The sequence below is a fragment of the Orycteropus afer genome, unplaced genomic scaffold, assembly GCF_000298275.1.
Source record: "Orycteropus afer afer isolate SDZICR_OR568_19922 unplaced genomic scaffold, OryAfe1.0 scaffold00136, whole genome shotgun sequence".
Taxonomy (NCBI): domain Eukaryota; kingdom Metazoa; phylum Chordata; class Mammalia; order Tubulidentata; family Orycteropodidae; genus Orycteropus; species Orycteropus afer.
The window spans coordinates 6,972,416-6,993,741 of NW_006921723.1; the positions used below are offsets into that span (position 1 = coordinate 6,972,416).

General features: G+C 55.4%; 1 protein-coding gene across 1 annotated transcript in view; it reads right to left on the minus strand.

Annotated features, from left to right (window-relative positions):
- Nucleotides 1–7,402: 7,402 nt before the first annotated feature.
- MEGF6 (multiple EGF like domains 6) overlaps nt 7,403–21,326 on the minus strand; it is a 140,987-nt gene continuing 127,063 nt past the window's right edge. The window contains exons 16-36 of the mRNA XM_007945523.1: nt 20,822–20,956; nt 20,615–20,749; nt 17,534–17,659; nt 16,774–16,905; nt 16,575–16,703; nt 16,167–16,298; nt 15,309–15,437; nt 15,095–15,223; nt 14,719–14,847; nt 14,314–14,442; nt 13,942–14,070; nt 13,128–13,256; nt 12,824–12,955; nt 12,382–12,510; nt 11,956–12,084; nt 10,766–10,894; nt 10,435–10,563; nt 9,944–10,072; nt 9,696–9,824; nt 8,995–9,123; nt 7,403–7,485 (exon numbers count right to left, since the gene is read on the minus strand). Coding sequence (XP_007943714.1) covers nt 7,403–7,485; nt 8,995–9,123; nt 9,696–9,824; nt 9,944–10,072; nt 10,435–10,563; nt 10,766–10,894; nt 11,956–12,084; nt 12,382–12,510; nt 12,824–12,955; nt 13,128–13,256; nt 13,942–14,070; nt 14,314–14,442; nt 14,719–14,847; nt 15,095–15,223; nt 15,309–15,437; nt 16,167–16,298; nt 16,575–16,703; nt 16,774–16,905; nt 17,534–17,659; nt 20,615–20,749; nt 20,822–20,956 — 2,681 coding nt within the window. The remainder of the gene's footprint in view (nt 7,486–8,994; nt 9,124–9,695; nt 9,825–9,943; nt 10,073–10,434; nt 10,564–10,765; nt 10,895–11,955; nt 12,085–12,381; nt 12,511–12,823; nt 12,956–13,127; nt 13,257–13,941; nt 14,071–14,313; nt 14,443–14,718; nt 14,848–15,094; nt 15,224–15,308; nt 15,438–16,166; nt 16,299–16,574; nt 16,704–16,773; nt 16,906–17,533; nt 17,660–20,614; nt 20,750–20,821; nt 20,957–21,326) is intronic.

The following is a 21,326-nucleotide window of genomic DNA, read 5'->3' on the forward strand; positions in this document are numbered from 1 at the left end:
TACTGAAACATTGGTGGTTCAAACCCACCAGGCACTCCACATGAAAAAATGTTGCAGTTGGCTTCTGTAAAGATTTCTCTTAGGCACCATAGAGTTGGTTCTGACACATACAACCCTGATTGCGACAGAAGGAAATACTGCCCGGTCCCGCACCACCCTCATAATCGTTGCTATGTTTGAGCCCATTGTTGCAGCCACTGTGTCAATGTATCTCATTGAGGGTTTTCCCCTTTTTCTGTGATCCTTTGCCAAGCATGATGTTCTTCTTCAGGGACCAGTCCCTCCTGATAACATGACCAAAGTACATGAGATGAAATCTGGCCATTCTTACTTCTAAGGAGCACTCCAGCTGTATTTCTTCCAAGTCAGATTTGTTTTTTCTTCTCTAACACCTTAATTCGGATGCATCAATTCTTCTGTGGTCTTCCTTATTCATTGCCCAGCTTCCACGTGCATATGAGGCTATGGGAAATACCATGCCTTGGGGTCAGGTGCACCTGAGGCTTCAAAATGACATCTTTACTTTTTAATACTTTAAAGAGGTCTTTTGCAGCAGATGTGCCCAATGCTATCAGTACCTTGAGTTCTTGACTGCTGCTTTCATGGATGTTGATTGTGGATACAAGTAAAATTAAATCCTTGACAACTTCAATCTTTTCTCCATTTTACCATGATGTTGCTAATTGGTCCAGTTGTGAGGATTTTTGTTTTCTTTATGTTGAGGTGTAATCCATGCTGAAGGCTGTAGTCTGGGATCTTCAGGAGTAAGTGGTTCAAGCCCTCTTCGCTTTCAGCGAGCAAGGTTATGTCATCTGCATATCACAGGCTGTTAACGAGTCTGAATCTTTAAGGGGGATTAATTAATTCAAAAATGTTTGAGTCCCTACTTGGTTTGAGTCCTGTTCAGGTGGTTCCATCGTGAAGCAAGCAAAGCCTCAGGCTCTGCAGACTTTGCCCCATGATGGAGAAGGGAAATCAAAGAGCTAAAGGATGGAATATTAGGGCCATGAAGAAAAATAATGCAGAGCAGGAGAGAAGACAGCATTGGATGGTACTTAATTACGGAGCATGGAAAGCATCTCTGAGATAGTATCATTTAAACAGAGACTTCAATTCATTGCTCATTCAACAGGATGTTTGCAATAGATTCTTAATCTATATCCATCATCAAGAAAGATCCTTTCTGTACCCAGTTTTCCAAGAATGTGTATCCTAAACAGGCACTGAGCTCTGTAGAATGCTCTTTGTGCTTCTATTAAGACAGATCATCATATTTCTCTTTTCATCCAAATACACGGACACATTTTCTGATGTTAAAGTGTCCTTGTATTCAGATCATCCACCTTTGATCAAACTGGTATTTTTAAATATTTTTGAGCACCTAATCTTTTATTTAAGAGCTCTGGTAGCATAGTGCCTAAGGCACTTGACTGCTAACCAGAAGGCTGGCAGTTCAAACCCACCAGCCACTCCTCGGAAGGAAGATGAGGCAATCTACTTCCGTAGAGATACTGCCTCGGAAACCCAAGGAGGGGTCGCTATGAGTCGGGTCTGACTCGACGGCACATAACAACAACAACAACAACAACAACAATCTTTTATTTAGGATCTCTGCATATGTGTGCTGAGTCTGTAATTGTCTTGTACTGTCCTCACCCAGTTTTAGAACCAAGATCATACTAAAAAAAAAAAATAATAATTCACTGCTGTCGAGTCAGATCCGACTCATAGCAACCCCTCCTTGGGTTTCTGAGGCAGTATCACTAAAGAAGTAGATTGCCCAACCTTCCTTTGGAGGAGGGGCTGGTGGTTTGAACCGCCAGCCTTCTGGTGAGCAGTCAAATGCGTTAGGCACTATGCCACCAGAGCTCCCAAGATCATACTGGTCTCATTCAATGAGTTGGCCCACCTTCCCACTATTTAGTTTCTGGAACAACTTGTATTAGGATCAAGAGTGTCTTGAGAGTCTGGCACAACCACCTATATAAATAAACATCTGTACCTAGGGTTAGTGAGAGTGGGTTAGCTGCGTCGACTTAAGTTACTGGTTTATAAACATGTTTTAATTACTATTCACACCAGGCTTAGCACTTTATATTTTTCCTGAAATGCATCCATTTTTCTGAGATTTCAAAGTTAGCAGGCATACAGTTGTTCACAATATTCCTTTTTATGTTTTCATTTCTATTGTATCTGTGGTTAATTCTCCCTCCTTCTCCTGTATGTTTTCTTGCATTCTTTCTGTTTTCATAATGTCTTGATAATGTTTTATCTTTCTTCCTAGTCTTCAAAGAAAACTTTTGTGAAGGGTTCCATTTGCTGAGTATAAAGTGTACATAGATAAATATAAATATAAATATATAGGTGCTAAAGCTTACTTAGACTTTTATCATTGCTTACATCTTGTTGGCTTACCATATTAAAACAAAAACCAAACTCACTGCCATGAAGTTGATTCCGACTCAGAGCGACCCCGCCTTGGTTTTCCAAGGTGTTGTCTCTACGAAACTAGATTGCCCAACCTTCCTTCTGAGGAGTGGCTGATGGGTTTGAACCACCAGCCTTTTGCTTAGCAGTCAAATGCCTTAGGCACTACACCATTAGAGCTACTACCATACTAGTTTTTGTAAAGAGCACACTGAAATCACCAGGTATCATTATTTGTTTCTGCCTGTTATGTCCATCATCGTTTTATGTATGTTTGATGCTCTACTGTTATATATGTATGTAACATTTACATATATATATATACTTCTATATATATACACACACAACAACTTAACGCTTCCCACCTTGAAATAGTAAAACTTCTACCCCAGATTTCTTTGGGTTTATTCCTATTTATATCCATGTAAATGTCTTCTAGTCAGCATTGTTATTGTTGTTATGTGCCAGTTATGTGCCATTGAGTCAGACCTGACTCCTAGTGACCTCTTCTTGGGTTTCCAAGGCGGTATCACTACAGAAGTAGATTACCCAACCTTCCTTCCAAGGAGTGGCTGGTGGGTTTGAACCGCCACCCTTCTTGTTAGCAGTCCAGTGCCTTAGGCACTATATGCTACCAGAGATCCTTCTAGTAACATGGATAATTTCTAATGCCATCTAGGAATCTCTCTTTTGATTATCAATCCATTTGTAAACACACACATTCATTGTCCTTACTATTGTATTAGAGTTGTTGACCTATTTTCTATTATTATGCTTTATTTTTCCTTCTTTCTCCTTTCTATTGCATAAATCAAATTTCTTCCAGATGGTTTGAAACTTAACATCCTATCAGTATTCCTGCCGTGGTTAAAAAAAAAAAAAAAAAATCCATTGCCACCAAGGCAATTCTGACTCACAGCAACCCTATGTGTTACAGAGTAGGACAGCTCCATGGGACTTTCTTGGATGTAGTCTTTATAGAAGGAGATTGCCAGGCCTTTCTTCCACAGCACCACTGGGTGGGTTCAAATCACCAACCTCTAGGTTAGCAGCTGATCACAAATCACTTCCACTGTGGTGGTTCCAGCTTGTCAGTTAAGGTCTGCACTTATGTTTACCTACCTTATCACTTTCTGTAGCTTATCAAAGTCTCTATCATTCAACAAACAGGAAGTGCCTTAGCACATCCCGTCCTCTGCACCCCACTCTTATCTGTAGTTTCAGTTGTGGATCAACATCAGTATTTTGATTCTTCTAATTACTAAGTTGTAAGGAGCTCTGGTGACACAGTGATTGAGGCAATTGGCTTCTAACCAAAAGGTAGGGGTTTGAGCCGACCAGCCACTCCATGGGAGAAAGATGAGGCAGCCTACTTCCATAAAGATTTACACCCTTGAAAACCCTATGGAGCAGTTCTACTCTGTCCTATAGGGTTGCTATGAGTTGGAATGACTCAGTGGCAATGGGTTTTGGTTTTTTAAAATTACTAAGTTATGTGGGGAATGTTGTGAATAATTATCTCATAGCACCCTCCTGGATTTCTTTCTCTTTTTGCTGAATAATTTCCTCTAAGAGCAGATTTTTTATGGTACCTAAGATTATCTTTGACTTAGCACTTCACCAATAGTTTAGCTGGATATAAAATTCAAGTTTCAAATTTTTTCTTCAACATTTTGAAAATAGAACATGACTGTTGTCTTGCTTTCGGTGTTTCACTTGTGAAGTTTAATGTCAATATCACTTCTATTCCCAGAAATCTGGGACCTTTAGAATTCCTCTTTGTCCCTCAAGTTTTTAAAGTTCTTTAGACTATGGCTTTTTCTTTCTATCCTGTTATGCAACTTTGAACCCTTCCAGTTGAGATCATTCATCTTTAAATCGGACAACTTCTTGTTCATTATTTATGTCAATTGTTTTTCCTTCTCTTTTTCTGGGCTTCTAATACAATATTTTAAAATTATTATTAGATTAAGGACCCCTGGTGGTACAGAGGTTAAGTGCTCAGCTACTAAGTAAGAGGTTATCTGTTCAAATGTACCAGATGCTCTGCAGGAAAAAAAAAAATATGGCACTATGCTTCCATAAAGATTAGTCTTGGAAACCCTATAGGGCAGTTCTACTCTGATCTGTGGGGTTGCAATGAATCAGAATTGACTCAACAGCAACAGGTTTGGTATTATTTGTAAGTTTGGTATCGTTTGTACTCTTTTTAAAAAAAAGATTAGAGGGCTGTAGTGGTTCATTGGAAGAATCTTCTCCTTCATGCAGATTCGATTCCCAGCCAGTGCATGCCATGCACACCCACCACCTGTCGGTCACTGGAGGCTTGCAAGTTGCTGTGATGTTGAACAGGTTTCAGTGGAGCTTCCAGACTCAGACAGACTAGGAAGGAAGGCCTGGCCATATACTTCCAAACATCAGCCAGTAAAAACCCTATAAATGTCAATGATCTGATCTGCAACCAATCACAGGGACAGGGCAGGACCAGGTGCCTGCTCTCTCCCTTGTGCCATTTCTCTCCCTTGTGCAAGGGGTTGCCACAAGCTGTGGGCTGACAACAGTGGCTAACAGCGTTAGAAGGTGAATGCTGGTATTTCTCTTACCCATTTCTCCTTGTATTTTCCATCTCTTTTGCCCTCCTGCTGCCTCCCAAAGGTGTCATGAGCTAAAAAGCCCATGACTCAGTTGTATCCATTCAACCCACCCATCTTGGTCTTCTTTAAACTTGTGCATTTTCCACACTCCATCTTTATAGCTGATTCTTGTTTTGGCTTCAAGTTGCCATTCCACCACCTTTTATCCTTTCTGAAACACATGTTATATTTATTTTAAAGCCTTCCTATGGTGGTCCATTCGCTTGGCTTCCTCTGCTGTGGAGTGCCCATGTGTGATCAGTTGTTAAGTATTGAGCTTGTTAGTTGTTAGGTGTCATCAGCTCAGCTCTGACTCATGGAGCACTTACGCATAACAGCAGACAACACTGCCCAGTCCTGCACCTTCCTCACGGTGTGTTCAACTCCATTGTTTCAGCCATCGTGTCAAGCCATCTTGTTAAGGGTCTTTCCCTTTTTTCATTGACCCTCTACTTTACCAGTCTCCAGGGATCGGCCCCTCCTTATAACATGTCCCAAGAAACCAGACAAAGTCTTACCATTCTTGCTTCTAAGGAGCACTCTGGCTGTACTTCTTCTAAGACAGACTTGTTCATTCTTCTGGCAGTCCAGGTATATTCAATATTCTTTGCCAACACCATAATTCAAATGCATCAGTTCTTTGTTCAAAGATGTCACTTTGATGACTAAAATGCAATGCACCTGACCCAAGCCATGGTCTTTTCACATGCACATGAAAACTGAGCTCAAGAGAACCACCCATCTTTTGGTTAGCAGCTGAGCACTTCAACCACTGAGGTCTCTGTGTTTTCCCTGTGAGATTCTATGCCCTCTGGGGTATCAGCTACCTAGATATGTATTCTAGGGAAAGGAAAGAGGGCTATAACCCAGACTCTAAGGGGCTTCTTCAGGTGAGAGGTGGGGGAAGAGCCTCAGGGCAGAGTCTCCAGTGTTACCACCTTGGTGCCACCCTCTCTATGCCCTCCTCGGGACAGTGTCCTTGGCTTCGGCTCTGGGCACCACCCTTTTCCCAGGTGACATCTGCCTCAGTCCATGAGCACCACACCCGGAAGCTGCGGGCCAGGCCTCCTCCCCACCCAGCCTCGGGGCTGCTGAAGCTTTCTCCCCTCTGCTCTTCCCTGTGATGGGGCACAGGTGGGTAGGCCAGCTCAGCTGAAAGCATCTCTTGTCCAGGCTGCCTCTCACACCAGCCCTGGCCTCGAGCCCAGCCCTCCTCACCTCCCAGTGTCCTTCCCACACACAGGCCCTGGGACTTGCACTGCTCTTGAGACATCCCAGCATGAGTGAGTTTAGTGGATCCATCCACCTCCCCTGGAGCAGCCCCAGAGATTGTCTCCACAGCACCAAGAACACGGATGAGCCCCAACTTTACTGTGTGGCACCACCCCCACCCCCACCCCCAGGAGGAGCAGGGGCCAAATTCGGGCTTGCTCATGTGACCAACAAACACACAGGCCCAAAGGAAGCTGTTGCTCCTTTAACTGGGTGGGTTTTACATGTAGACAAACCAGTCGGTCCCCCAGGGCCTACAGTCCTGAGTCAGGGCTTCCTGGCATGGGCCAGAAGGCTGGACAACCTTCTAGGGATGCAGAGGACAGTACCACTGCCCATAAATACCTTTACATAAATATGGGGTGGGCTATATTCCAGGTAAACATCAGGCCAAGCTGCAGCAGTCCCAGGCCTAGCACCAACTGAACTACGAACCAGCCACACCTGTCCACACATATGCCTTTAGCCTGACTCAGGGCCAGGCCAGGCATGGCGGGGCAGGGCTTCCTCAGCACCAGCATGCTGAGTGCCTGGTGTGGCCAGAGGCCTGTCCACTTGCTGGACCCAGGTAGGGCCTCCCTCCTCATAGACGGGTGGCCTCCCCATCCATCCTCGTAGCAGGCAGTTATATCTGTCCATGTCCTCCAGAGAAAAGGTGCTTGTGCCGAGGGTGGGGCCAGAGTCCTGGGTCCATGGAGCACCCTCAGCTGTCACCAAAGCCCCTGTGTCCACTCAGCCAGAATGTGGGAGGTGGAGCCTTGGCCAGCGCTGCCTCGGAACTACTGGTTTGCTGCTGCCCTGTTGCTGAGCCTGGATACCAGGCTGTGGGAGGCTGGGTGTGTGGCTGCTGTGGGGTCAAGGGGAAAGGAGGGTGTCAGCTCCATTCTGGGGTGGGTACCTATCTTCCCCTTCTCCCCATCTTCTCCTGCCCAGCATGGTTCCTGCCTCATCTATGAGGTCCAAACTCTGAACATCCCAGACAGTGGACACCCACCTCCCTGGGATCCAGGTTATGGATAAATGCTTCCTTTGGCCTTAGGCATGAAGCCACCTCCTGGCACATGCCAGTCTCACCCAGCAATGTGGGCATTCCCCGTCCCCTTACCTGGGCCCAGGGATGTGGATAGGCTCTCCAGGAGCTGGGGGGGCCCACCTGCAGAGGGGTAGATGGCAGCTCATATCAGGGTGCCCCAATCTTGGGTGGGTAGCCATAGAGGGGCAGCAAGCCCTAACCTCAACCAGATTCTATAGGATGCAAACCCCGCACAGTCATCTTCCATTCTCCTGCTTACTCACACAGTGGGGCACCCCTCCCCCAGTGAAGCCCCACCCTGACCTGCCTGAGAAGCATGGGGGGGATCAGGAGGCTGGGCTTTAGGGCTGGGTGAGGAGGGCCCTTGCCCAGAGCCACTCAGCCACTCCAGAGGAGGGGGCAAGGCCCAGGACTCCTGATAGCCATGGAGGCCCTGCCCACAGAACCTGCTGGTGAACCATTGGGCAGCCGGGGGAGACAGGAGAGGTAGGGTCTCCAGGGTAGCCTGGGCTGAGCCAGCCCTGAGGTAGCCTTTGCAGGGCTTTTCAGAAGGCACAAGGGAGGGCACTGTGCTCAAGGAGATCATGTTACACCAGCCACAAAAGGCCCACCTATGCTCCTGGCCCACCAGATCTCAGGCAGGAGGAGGGGACTGGCTCCCAAGACCACCATCTAAAAATTCCAGCATTGTGCACTGGGTCAGCTTGTGCTGCAGTACCATACCTGACCACTAGATGCCACCATGGTCAGCGCTATGTCCCTGAGCACACCAGCCCTGAAGTTGTAGCTTCAACACAAGGCTGCAGGAGGTGGGATCCCTCCCAATTCTTTTCCCCCACCCCAGGCTCTTAATAGTTTGGGACCATGGCTGCCTTGGAGAAGCTCAGAAAGATGCACACACACCTAATACTGGGCCCATGATTGGAACACCAAGCCAAGGACCCCAGGTCAGGAACCTGCTTACGGCTATGCTACAAAGAGAGCCCTATGCATGACTCCCACCCTCATCCCGATCTGCATGTCTGTGCCACACAGGCCCGAAAGTTAGCCTTTGCCCCACTCCACAAGGATGTCTTTTTGACCTCCTGCACCTGGGGGAGTAACAAGGGGGTACCAGAGGGACCTGGGCTGGCCTGAGGGAGTAGGGATTCCACTGACAGAAAGTTCCAGCAGAGCCTCAAAGGACTCAGAGGCCAAAGGGGTCATCATTGCCACCCTCCCCACCTCTGTGCAGACATGTGTTTGCATATATACTGATGCAAACTCACATGCTATTGTGTACACACTCATGCACTGGTATACACACTCACTGGTGCACATACCCACACTGGCATATACACATGCACTCTTGCACCCACATGCACTGGAACGTGCATGCACTGGCAATGCACACGTGCACTCTGGCACACACACACACACACACACAGAGCAGCGAGAGGAATGGTGGTGTGCCCACGCTGGGTTAAGTGGCTACAAGGCTCAGCCTTGTCCACAAAAATGATTCCAGCACTGGGTATAAGCAGTAGTGGTAACAAGTCCTCGTTTAGGGCCAGGGAGTGGGGGAGGTGCAGAGCCAGGGTGGGGCTGAGATTGGGACACATTGTTCTCCCCAGTCATGGCTCCACTCACCTTCCTGGCACATGGGACCTGTGTAGCCATCCACACAGTGGCACTGCCCACTGACAGGATTGCAGTTGGCTCCACCCCCACAATCACAGTGCAAGGCGCAGTCGGGCCCGAATCGCCCATCTCTGCACTCTACAGGGCAAGAGAGAGACTGGCTGTGAGCAAACTCTGCTGCCCAGGTATAGTTACTGGAGGCTAGCATCTCTCAGGCCACTGAGAAGTACAACCACCCACTCTGCAGCCCCGTGAGCTCCTGTGTGGGAAAGGGCTGAACCTGGGTGGGCATGCACCCAGAATCACTGTCCTGTGTCCCCACCTCAGCCCCAGCTGGCAAATGGGCTTGGTGGTCACTGATGATCCTTCCCAGGACATGAGGGCGCCGGTGACCACCCCATACAAGAGCAGTTCCTCCTTTCCTTGGAGTGAGCCTCCCAAGTTGGGCCAACCAGGAGGGTTTTCTTCCCTCCAGTGGTATTGGTCCCCACACAGGGAGAGGCTCTTCCCAGCCTTTGGGTAGCCAGAGGGCAGGTCTGACCTTGGAGAGCTCCGAGGAAGAGCTCAGAGCATGGATTGCAAAAATCTGAACGATGCTCAGAGGGGTAAGGCAGGGCACAGAGGGCCCTGGGCAGGGTGCAGTGACAGCAGAGGGCACAATGCATACCCACCCCTGACGGAGGCCCACCCTGCATAGACTCCACACTCACCAAGGTCACATGCGGGTCCCGTGTGCCCCGGAGGGCAGAGGCAGCGGCCAGTGACAGGGTCACAGGGTGCATCTCCCTCACAGGCACACTGCTGCCAGCAGCCCTCTCCGAAGAAGCCTGGCTCACACTCTGTGGGAGGCACCGAGCTCAGCTCCATCACCCCTCACCCCACACCGGACTGGGTGGAGCAGGGTGGGGGATGGGGAGGTGGCAGCGCCTGTGCGGTGCAAGGGGCACTGAGCACTCACCCTGCTGGCAGGACTGGCCCCGGAAGCCTGCAGGGCAGAGGCACCGGCCGGTGACAGGGTGGCAGGGGGCTCCATGTTGACACTGGCACACCCCCCGGCAGCCGGCCCCATGGAAGCCGGGGGGACAGGCTAAGGGAGGACCCCAGTTAGAGCTTGGCAAGGGGAGGAGGTAGGAGAAACCTCCAGCAACTCAGCCTTGCTCCAGCCTCAGTTTACCCAGAGTACAGAAAGCCCACCCATGAGAAGTCCCCTCCTACACTTCTGCCCACCAGCTCCCTGGTTCTCTGTCCCCAGCTGGGGGCTCAGGACAGGAGGGGTGGCAGTGTCGGACCTGTGGGAGAACCAGGCTCTTGGCCAGAGAGCTCCTGCTCAGGGCCCAGGAAGATTAACTCAGAAATTGGTCACTGTCATGGCCCAGGTCTGCTCAGATTCCGCCCAGGGAAGGGGCAGAAGGCCCTCCAGCAGCCCAGCGGGCAGGTCCTGGCACTCACGGTGCTCACAGGCTGGGCCGTAGAAGCCAGGGCCGCAGAGGCAGGCCCCCGTGGTGGGCTCACAGGCCGAGCCATTGCGGCAAGTGCACTCCAGGTGGCAGGCGGCTCCGTAGCGCCCAGGTGGACAGGCTGGGGGAGGGCAGGCAGGTGAGTCTCTCTCCCAGAGGTGGAAGAAAGAGGCTCAAGGTCTGGTCCCTCCACACTGCACCTAGTCCAAGTGACCCTGAATCTCAGCCCACCCTACGAGAAAGCAGTGCCCCCAGAGCCTAGGGGCCCAACACCCTCTGCCAACAGCCTGGGTGCAGTCCCCTCCCCTGGGCTGGACACTCACCCTGCTCACAGTGCAGCCCCATCCAGCCCAGGCCACAGGTGCAGCTGCCATTGGTGGCGTGGCACAGACCTCCATTTCTGCACTGGCACATACCCATGCAATCCATGCCAAACTTGTTTTTAGGGCAGCCTGTGGGCAAAGGAGGCATGCCGGGAGCTCAGCCAGGGACAGGGCATGCCCCACAAGGACACTTGTTCACTCAACAAGTGTCTCCTATGGTCTGCTCCCCATGCCAATCTCTGCCCCTGGCGTTCGTGTGCCAGGAGGTGCACCATGCTTCTCATTAAATGCCCATCCAGGATGCAGCAAACCAGACACTCACTCCTGCAGGTGGGGCTCCATGCCTGGGGCTCCAGGGGCTGCAAGCACTGGCCTGGCTGACTGGGTGGGGGTCAGCAAGGCCATTCTAGAGAAGGCAGCAGCACAATGCATATGGCTCCCTAAAGCCTGGCGAATATACATATTCAAGGGGAGATCAGCCAGGCTGTCAGCAGACATGGGGTGGGGTGAGGGGGCCTGTCCTTCTTTGGGAGTGAGGTGGGCCAGGCCTCATCCTAGCTAGAGACAGGGTTAGAGGATGCAGTGGCCAAGGCCCCAGATGCCTGACCCTCTGCTGCCCACAGGCTCCCAAGGAAGATCCCAAGGCTGAGAACTGAGAGTATCATCAGAGGGTGGCAGAGGGTCCAGGTCTAACAGGGTACAGGGGACAGGCTTGCAGGCATGCCATCACAAGTCTGGGCTGCCACAGCAGTGCCCCAGAACTGTTTCTCCACCATGGCCTGTGCACTGGGCCTTCCTTTAGCAAGTCCCCAATCCCTGGGCCCAGCAGAAAGGGCCAGCAGGACCCGCTCACTCCAGTGGAACATCAGCCAGGAGCCTGGCTCCATTCTCAGATAGAAAACAGCTGTGTGACCCCTCTGCCTCAGGCTGAGGGCTCTGGGTGGGAGCCCAGCTTCACCAGTCACACGGACTCAGCAGGTCTGCTGACCTAAGCAGATCAACTCAGGGCCTGTTGGTTAAGGCTGGTTGTGGGGGCTGTCAACACCCCATGGACCACACATGACTTCCCAGGTGGGCTCATCCCGCTGGCCCCCAGAGCCACCGGGGAATCAACTGAGGAGCTGGGGTGACCTCCCTGCAGTGCTCACCACATAAGAGATCATCCTCAGCTGTTGCCATGGGGTACTCACCGTGCTCACAGTGGGTGCCCATTCTCCCGGGGGGGCAAGTGCAGGCTCCCGTCACAGGGTCACAGGCTGCACCCTCTCCACACTTGCACACATGGACACAGCTGGGGCCAGAACGGCCCTGTGGGCAGGCTGCCAAGGGAGACCAGTGAGAGTGCCACCCTGGCCTGGCAGCCGGCTCCCTATTTTCTCCCCAGAGGGGGAATAAGGGGGTAGGGGAGCATTGCCCAAGACAGAGGTGCTGCCAGCTCCCATGCCCCTCCTGTCCCTCCCCTCCACCTACAGCCCTATTGGGGCCACCTTGGCCTGCTCTGTGTGATCCCCTGCTGCCTGCCCCCACTCCACCAACCTGCATGCCCAGCCGGATCTCACCTGGGACCCCCAGCCTGCCCCATTCCCCAGCCCCCTCCACCTGCCCTGGCCACTCACTGAGGCTGCAGTCGGCCCCCAGGAAGCCAGCAGGACAGTGGCAGGAGCCAGTGGCCACATCACAGGAGCCACCGTTGCGGCATACACACTGCTGCTCACAGCCCTGCCCAAACCGCCCGGGTGGGCAGCCTGTGGGAGAGGGCCACTGCCAGGGCTGGGGAGGACACTGCCCCCAGCACCCCCAAGGACAGCCCAGTGGCCTTGCGAGATGACACCACCCCCAGCAGCAGTCTGGAGGCCTCACGAGGTAACACTGCACCCCAGTGTCCCCAGAGACAGCATGGCAGCTCAGTAAAATGACACTGTCCCCCACCAACATCCCCAGGGAAAAACCAGTGGCCTCATGAGGGCCCTGCCCATCCCACTACCCCCTTGGAGGAGGGCCTCTCACAGACTTGGGCCAGCACAGTATGAGCTGGGCATGGGGTGGCAGGGTACCCACGTTGCCGGCAGCCACTGCCATGGTAGCCAGCAGAACACACACAGGCCCCTGTGGCGGGATGGCAGGACTGGTTCTCGCTAGGACACTGGCACTTCTGGGCACAGTCCTCTCCAAAGGTGCCAGGCGGGCAGGCTGGGTGCATGCGGGAAGGGTGTCAGTCCTGGCCACAGCCACGGTCACTCACCCCACACACCCTCTCCAGGAGTGCCCCCTTCCCGCAGAGGAGGTTTGGGGGCACAGCTCAGGGGCTTATATAGCCTGATACTGCCAAGTCTCATCCCTACCCACTAAGGGAGTCACCTACCCTGCTCACAGCTGGGCCCAGTGAAGCCAGGGGGACAGCCACACTCCCCGGTGATGTGGTGGCAGGCAATGCCCGGTGGGCAGTGGCAACGCTGGGCACAGGCCTCTCCAAACCAGCCAGGTGTGCAGGCTGCAGGGAGGGAATGGGCTGGGAGGTTTCCGGGAGACAGGGGGACAGAGGGACCCAGGAACAGAGCTGGCCTGGGACCATCCCTATGTGGAGGACCACCCCTATGTGGAGGACCACCCTCTGGGAGATGGCAGTCAGTGCTGGTGACCAGGTGGGCCTGTGTTCACCACTCACGCCTCCTGCCCCTCTATCCTGGGGTCACAGCAGGCCTGGTTCCATGCCTGTGTAGAGGGTCTCCCCAACCCTGGGGCACTGGTGACCACGTAGCCCTGCGCTCACCGCTCTCACACCTCGCGTTCCTCCATCCTGGGGGGCAGAGGCAGGTGCCGGTGACATGGTGGCAGGGAGCTCCCCACCGGCAGGCACATCGCTCCTGACAGCCAGCCCCAAAGGTGCCCTCTGCGCAGGCTGCAGAAAGGCGATGGGGGAGAGAGGGTGAGGCAGGAACTGCCCCTAGCACCCCACCCCTGCATTTCCTACCCCCCAAAGGGCTGGGCCTGAGCCAAACGAGCAGCCCACGCTGGGCAAAGCAGCCCCATCCCCATCAGGCTTCCTTCCTTCATGGGAATCCTCCCATTGCGCCCCCCCCCCAGCAGCTTGGAGAGCACCCACCCCCACCGGCCCCCTCTGTGAGCCCCCTCACCTCTACAGCCTTAGCCCTACAGTGGACCCCACCCTCACTCACAGTTTTGGCACTTGTCTCCGCTCCAGCCAGCCGGGCAGAGGCAGGCGCCCGTTCGGGGCTCGCACAGTCCCCCGTTAAGGCAGTCGCAGCTCTGCTGGCAACCGGCCCCAAAGCGCCCAGGGAGACACTCTGCAGGAATGAGAAACAAGGCGAGTGTCCCCTGGGCCCGCAGACCCTGCTCACGTTTCCCTTACCCAGAGCCGACCCAAGGACCAAACTTGGAAGGAGAGATGATGGGGCTGGTCACCCTGCACGCCTGCAGCCACACCCCAGGACACTACCCTTGACCAGGGAGCCTCCTAGGCCGGGGCAGGTTGGGGTGCAGCCCTGGATCCCACAGACCCCCTGGGGACTTTGGCCCACTGCACTCACCCTGCTCACAAGCCAAGCCGGCCCAGCCCTCAGAGCATGTGCAGTGGCCTGCGACAGGGTCACAGGTGCCTCCATTCTGACAGATGCAAGGGCGCTGGCAGTCCTCGCCGTACAGGCCTGCAGGGCAGGCTGGGAGGAAAGGAGCCAGCACAGCATCAGCCAGCCAGACCCCAAAGCTCCGGCACTGGCCTTTGGGGTGAGAACCTACCAGGGCCACCTCTGAGATAACCTACCCCAGCAGCACCCTGGATCCATCAGCCCAGCCCTGGGGCGCCCCCTTCACCTCCCACAAGTGCAACAGCCCACCACCACTACCTGCTGCTCCGAGTATCCCAATTGCTGGACTCCCAGAGCAGAGATCCTTGTCCCCTACCTCCTACCTAGAGGCCCTTCAGGCAGGCTTACCCTGCAGGCATGTGGGCCCCATCCAGCCCGGGGTGCAGTGGCATCTTCCCAGCACTGGGTCACAGGCTGCTCCGTTGGCACAGGTACAGGCCTGACTGCAGTTGAGCCCATAGGTGTGGGCGGGGCAGGCTGGGAGTGGGAAAGGTGCACTCAGGGCCTCTGCCGGTACTGACCCAGGATACCCATCTGTGTCCCTGGAACTTCTACTCCCCTCCTGGGCCTGGGCTGCCCACAATAGGGACACTGCAGCCATGTGGGAAAGTGGTATTTAGGGAGTTAACAGCAGGTACAGCCACTTGGTGGCTCTGAACCCTGCACGATGGCAACAAATGGGCCAGCCCCCTTCCGTACTCCAACCAGGCAAGGCCTCACACACCTTGGTCACAGCGGGGGCCACGTCGGCCCGCCGGGCAGACACAGGTCCCACTCACAGGATCACAGGGAGCCCCACCGGCACAGTCACAGGCCCCAAGGCAGTCCACACCAAAGAAGCCGGCCGGGCAGGCTGCAAAGGAGTGGGTAGTGATGGAGGGCCCTCATACCTGAGGCCGCAGGCCCACCCTGTGGGCCTCCTTCCCTGCCCCACTCACCGCGCTCACAGAAGGTGCCCCTCCAGCCGGCCGCGCAGGTGCAGGCCCCGCTGACATGGTCGCAGGCCGCGCCGTGCTCACACCGACATTGCTGCCCACAGCCTGGCCCAAAGTGGCCCTGAGGACACCCTGAGGCACCAGTCCCAGCCCACCGTCAGCAAGGGCCTGGGACAGTGGGGCAGGGCCCGGCTCACAGGGAAACTTCCCCTACCCAAGGGGTCTGAGGACTCTTTCCTCTGCCCACCCAGCCAGGAACCAAGCTCCAGGGAAATGGGGGTATGGAGAGCCCCAGGCATCCGCCTTTGCGGTTCAAGGACTTGTCCAAGGCTGCTTCTAAGATATCTACCCCAGGATCTTCCTGGACCCCCCAAAGCCTTCCTTCCACCCATGAGAGTTACCCATATGGAGTTCTGCAGGCCCTCCAGTCTAACTGCAAAGCCCAGGCATCAGCCTTTGGGGTTAGGGACCTCGGCCAGGGCCACCTCCAAGATGACCTGAACCCCACTAGCCCCCAGTGCTGAAAGATGTGCCCTTCAGCCCTGGGCGTCTCTTCTTCACCTCCCCCCAGGTGCCAGGTACCCCACAGGGGTACATTAGCACCCTCTTGCCTGCCATTCTGAGTGGATGACATCTGGCATGGGTGGCTAGGGGGTTGGCCCTTTCCTGATGCAATGATAGGGCAGGGACCTGAGGGTCTAGTCAGGGGTGGGAGGCAGCTGGGTGAGTTCAGGCAGGGCTACCACCTTGCTTCTCTGGGTCAAGAAGGCAGGATGGGACTTCCTTGGGCTACTGAAACTTGGGGTCCCCACAGCAGGGCCTGGGGTGGGGTGGGGATGGCCAGAGTCCAACCCAACTCACGGTGCTCGCAGCGTGGGCCTGTGTAGCCAGCTTCACACAGGCAGCGGCCGCTAGTGGCCTCACAGCTCCCATGCCCAGCACTGCAGTTGCAGGGGTACCTGCAGTCAGGCCCCCAGTGCCCCCCATCACAGGCTGCAACAGAGTCAGTCACTCGGTACAGGGCCAGTGAGGCCCATAGCACGTGCCAAGGTCAGGGGTCAGGGGAGCTTGGGAGAGACCCCAATGCACCCCAGTCCCAGAAGTCCCTGTGCACAGCAGGTTGGTGGTCATGGATGAAGGAGCTCACCGTGCCTGGCAAGGCTGGGCCAAGGGGACATATTAGGAGGAACCCCAGTACTCCCCAGTCCTGGAGGACCCGTGTGCATGGCAGGGGGGTGATGTGGATGAAGGATCCCCCCCTCCACATACCTCTGCGACAGTCAAGGCCCATCCACCCTGGAGCACAGTTGCACCGCCCGGTCACTGGGTGGCAGTGCCCTGCATTGACACAGGAGCACCTGGCCTGACAGCCAGGCCCAAACCAGCCTGCTGGGCACACTGCAGGGGAAGAGAGAGTGAGCGCCTGGGCCTGGCCCCCATCCTGAGGCACACCCCAGGCCCCACTCACCATCCTGGCAGCGGCTGCCCACATAACCAGGTGGACATAGGCAGGCTCCTGTCTCAGGGTCACAGCTGGCACCGTGGTCACACTCAGGACAGATCTCCTGGCAGCCAAGTCCCCAGCGGCCCTGAGGACACTCTAACTTCCAAACACCCAGTTAGTGCCCCTGAGGCTCTCAGCCCGGGGGTGGGCACCTCGACACAACCAGCAGCCCACTCAGGGCCAGGAGAGGCTGCGGGGCACCACACCAGCCCCAGGGAGAGTGAAGCAGGCATCACCATAAGCCCCAGAGAGGGTGCTGGGAGACCCCCACATGGTGAGCAGACATGGGCCAGGGGTTCTGCTGGCTGACCTGGGGCTACCCTCCAATGGCCATCAAGTCCCCAGTGCTTCCCCCAAATACCCCCACCCCAGACCCAGTCTTGTTGACTCAGCAGGGCTCCACAGCTGCCAGGAGCAGGCTGAATCTAGAGCTCCAGGCTGGGGTCAAGGGCCCCAAAACATGGTCTGGGCTCAGGAGTCCCCAAATACTGTTAGGGGTGAGGGTCAAGGGTTCTTTAACTACTGTTAGGGCTGGGGTTAGGGGTCTCTAACCATGATCTGAGGCCAGATAGCCCCAAAATCTGTCAGTGCAAGGATGGAAAGGAACTTAAATATGTTCAGGGTTGGAGCCAGGGGTCGCCAAACAAAGTTCAGGGCTGAGGCTGGGGTCCCATATCACTGTGGGGAGCCAAGGAGAAAACTCCAGGAGACCCCTGCCACTCACCTGCCCCACAGTCATCCCCAGTCCTTCCTGGCGGGCACAGGCATTGCCCCGTGACCTGGTCACAGGGAGCCCCCCCACAGGAGCAGTGGACAGAACAGTTTGCACCAAATGTCCCCTCTGGGCACTCTGCAGGAAGGAACAGAATGGGCCTCAGCACACTCTTAAGGCCCAGCCTGGAGCCTCTCCTCCCTTGGGGGTTACCAACAACCTGGTCCCAGCCCCCAGCCCCCACCAGGCACCTGCTCCAGCTCCAGCAGGGCTGCTGAACACAACTGAGTCCCTGGGTGACCAGCCCAGGTCACAAGAAGGGGCTGAGGAGGAGGCAGTGCAGGGCAGGGCCAGGGGGTGCCTCAGGGGCACAGATAGGCAGAACTGAGGGTCACAGATGGGGCCATGAGACAGGGTGGAGACTGCTCTGGTTGAATTCGGGCCATCCAGGCCCCTGGAGAGCTCCCAGGGAGCACTGAGCCAGGCCAGCTCAGCCCTGTCCCATCCCCACCTTGGCCCACCTCCAGGGGCTCTCTGCTGGCCAGTGTCCCACTCCCTACCTGGAGATGCCCATTCAGTCCCTCCACAAGCCCCCTCCTCTCCCAGCCCTTCTCAGCTAGGAACCCTGGGATGTACATGCCCTCACCTAGCCTCAGAGCTGCAGTCCCCTCCTGGCAGGATGGGGTGGGGTGAGAGGGAGCAGGCCAGATGCCCCACAACTTCAGAGATAAGGGGGCCCTCCACAGGCCTGCCCACCCCCTGCCGCCACACATCACTGGGCAGTGAGACGGGAGGGGTGGAGGGACATGTTCAAAAGAGCTGACTCAGGCAAGCCCTAGGCACCTCATGAGGCCTCAGGAAGAAGAGGGGTGCTGTAGAGCTCTCCCACCACCACCACTCTCTCCATGGCCCTGCAGAGCCCTGGGTACTAGAAGCCTGGAGGCTTCTCCATGGAGCTTAGCGTCGTGGGCTTCCACGCCTCTTCTGGCCCTTAGGGCTCAGCCTCGGCCTCCCTGCTCCAGGACACCTGAGTGCAAGGCTGGGGGCAGCCCGGGGATACAGGAGAAGGCTCCTTCCTTGCCCAGTACAGAGGCTGTGCCATTGCCTCTCCTGCTGCTGCAGGAAATGGCCCCCTAGAAAGTGTTCATGGCAGCCTCCAGGTGCAGGCTGCAGATGCCCCAGGCTTCACGTGCAGAGACTCACAAACTCCGCCGACCAAAGCACCCACAGCCAAGGCTGAGCGCCGAGGACATCCCTGCCAGGAGGAGGAGCGTCAGAGGGGTGGGGACAGAATCCCAGCATGGGCACCTTCCAAGCCCCTAAGAGGGTCCTTGAGAACAAACTGATAAACCCTGTCATGAGGGACCTGTCCTCTGTGGACCCACATCTCACCCGCACGGGCACAGGCACATAAACAGGACCACAAGTGCAGCACACGTGCACCTCCAGTAGGTGCTTGGGTGCTACGTATGTGCACAAAGTAGGTGCTGCACACAGACATACGCCCACGCAGTGTGGACCAGGGAAAGGCAAATCCAGCTGTGCCATATGAAGCAGCCCTGCCAAGCCTCCTGGAGCCTCTGCTCCACTAATTGGGGGCAGACGCACATTTGGGTTGGTAATAGTTTCCAGAGCTAACAACAGCGAGGAGTCTACCATTTCCATAAAACTATGTGTGCCATTTCCTGTGGCCCATCCTTGGGGCTCCAGAGGCTTTTAAAGAAAAAGGAAAGGAACACAGCAGGGAAGAGCTGGGGTTGAGGCTCTCCTAGCTCACCCCTTGAAAGGGCCTTCAGTATCTCAGCCAATAAATAGGCCAGTGTGGTGAGGCATGCCCAGGGGAGGTCCACGGGATGGGGTGGAGGTGCTGCAACCCTGGGCCTCAGCAGCCCATGTGGTAGGGTGGCCTAAGATGAGAGTGTCCTTACACCCACTGCTGACCCCTCTGCTCAGCCTGAGCTGGTGGGAGCTCAAGACACACTGGCTCCCTACAGTGCCCCGTAGGATGGGGAGAACATTGGGGCCAGCTCTGTCTTGATGCTGCCACTGCAGGCCCCCTGCTGCCCATCTGCCTCAGGCTGGCAGGGGTGGGATGCATGTACACCACATGCCAAGGAAGCGTTTCACTTGCCTAGTACCTGTCGGTCACCGTGACCCTGCTTACTCATGATTCCTTTCCCTCCTGTGACAATGACAACACTTAGGTTTTTCCTACCCGTTGTGAGGCCGAGGAGCAGGAGACTCCAAGGACACTTGTCCTCTGTGCACCTCTGGCATGGTTAGTCATCAGCTCCAACGGGGACCTCCCTCCACCCTTTCTATTCATCCAACACTCACTCAGCCAGGCAGAGGGACTTGGAGAGTTCAAGGTCTGTCTCCCACCAGGTTCCCCATCTTCCTGACCCTCTCCAGCAAAGCCCAGCTCCACGTCCACTGAGTTCAGCGTTGAGCAGAGACAGAGTGCCTACCTCCCAGATCCTGCCCTGGGACCTCTGGGGCTGAGTCTGTGGGTCCACTGCATGACCACTCCCACTATGGAAATGTGGGTGCCCAGGCCTCAACCTCAATCCTCGGCTTTGTACCCATTACCCAGCCCCAGGCTGCACCATCCACGTGGAGGGGCCCTCTGTCACTGCACCCATGCCCCATGTTGGCACCTGCAGCTGAGACTTCTCTCCAGGAACAGCTGCCTCCCCAGGCACCTCCAAAGAGACTATTCGCCTGCTTGCTCACACTGCCAGGATGGAGCTCCTGCAGCCCAGCATCAAACACAAAGGGTGCTCTGGATATGCCAGTGGAGTGAGGGAGTGCAGGAAAGGAAGAGTGAGTGAAAGAAAGAATGAGTGAGTGAGCAAATGTGTGATTGAGTAAATGAGTGAATGAATGCCTGAGTGAGTGAGTAAGTCCTGAGCGACCAGTCCCGCCCTGAGCAAAGGGACAGACAGACCAGTCACTTGTGCCGTCATAGGTACAATGACTCAGGCAGGTAAAGTTGCTGGCCTGTCTCAGCAGGCCCTCTGCAGCCACCAGCATTCTAGGCCAGATGCCCTTGACCACCCCCAGATCACTGAGACCCTAGGGTTGGCCACTCACCTTGGTCACAGTCCTTGCCCCGGTAGCCAGCAGGACACTGCTTCTGACACTCACCACTCTTGGGGTCACAGGCCACACCTAGTGGGCAGGTGCACACCTGCCGGCAGCCCGGACCAAAAAACCCCAGCTGGCACTCTGCAGGACATGGAGGCAGGGCATCAGCAGCCCCGCGGGATGCTCCTGTCCCCATCCCGCACCTGCGCTTACCGTGCTGGCACCACTTCCCCCAGAAGCCTGGCTTGCAGGTACAGCTGCCGTCCCTCCGGTCACATGCCTGTGTGTTTCGTTGCTCACAGCGGCACTCTTCTGAGCAGCCCGGTCCAAAAGCCCATGGGGGGCAGGCTGTGGCCAGAGACACCGCAGGGATAAGACTGCTGCTATCTGTGCTGCCTCCCCAGCTGCATCTATCCATGGAGCCCCCAGCTCCATATTTCAAAGCCATGCACTGAGCACTTGTCCCAGCCCGTCCCACACAGCCACTGTGCCCTTTATTAACCAGATGCTCTTTGGGACGCCAGCACCTTGTCTCCCCAGCCCCAGGGGCCTGTGATGACTGCACCCATTTTACAGACAAACAAAACTCAGAGAGACCAAGTCACACCACTCCCAGCTGGGAAAGTCCCTGTACTTCTCAAACTTTCTATTTCTTCCTCCGAATTATTCCAGTGAACTGATCTGAAACTCCCTGTCCCCACCCACCCTCCCTCCAGCA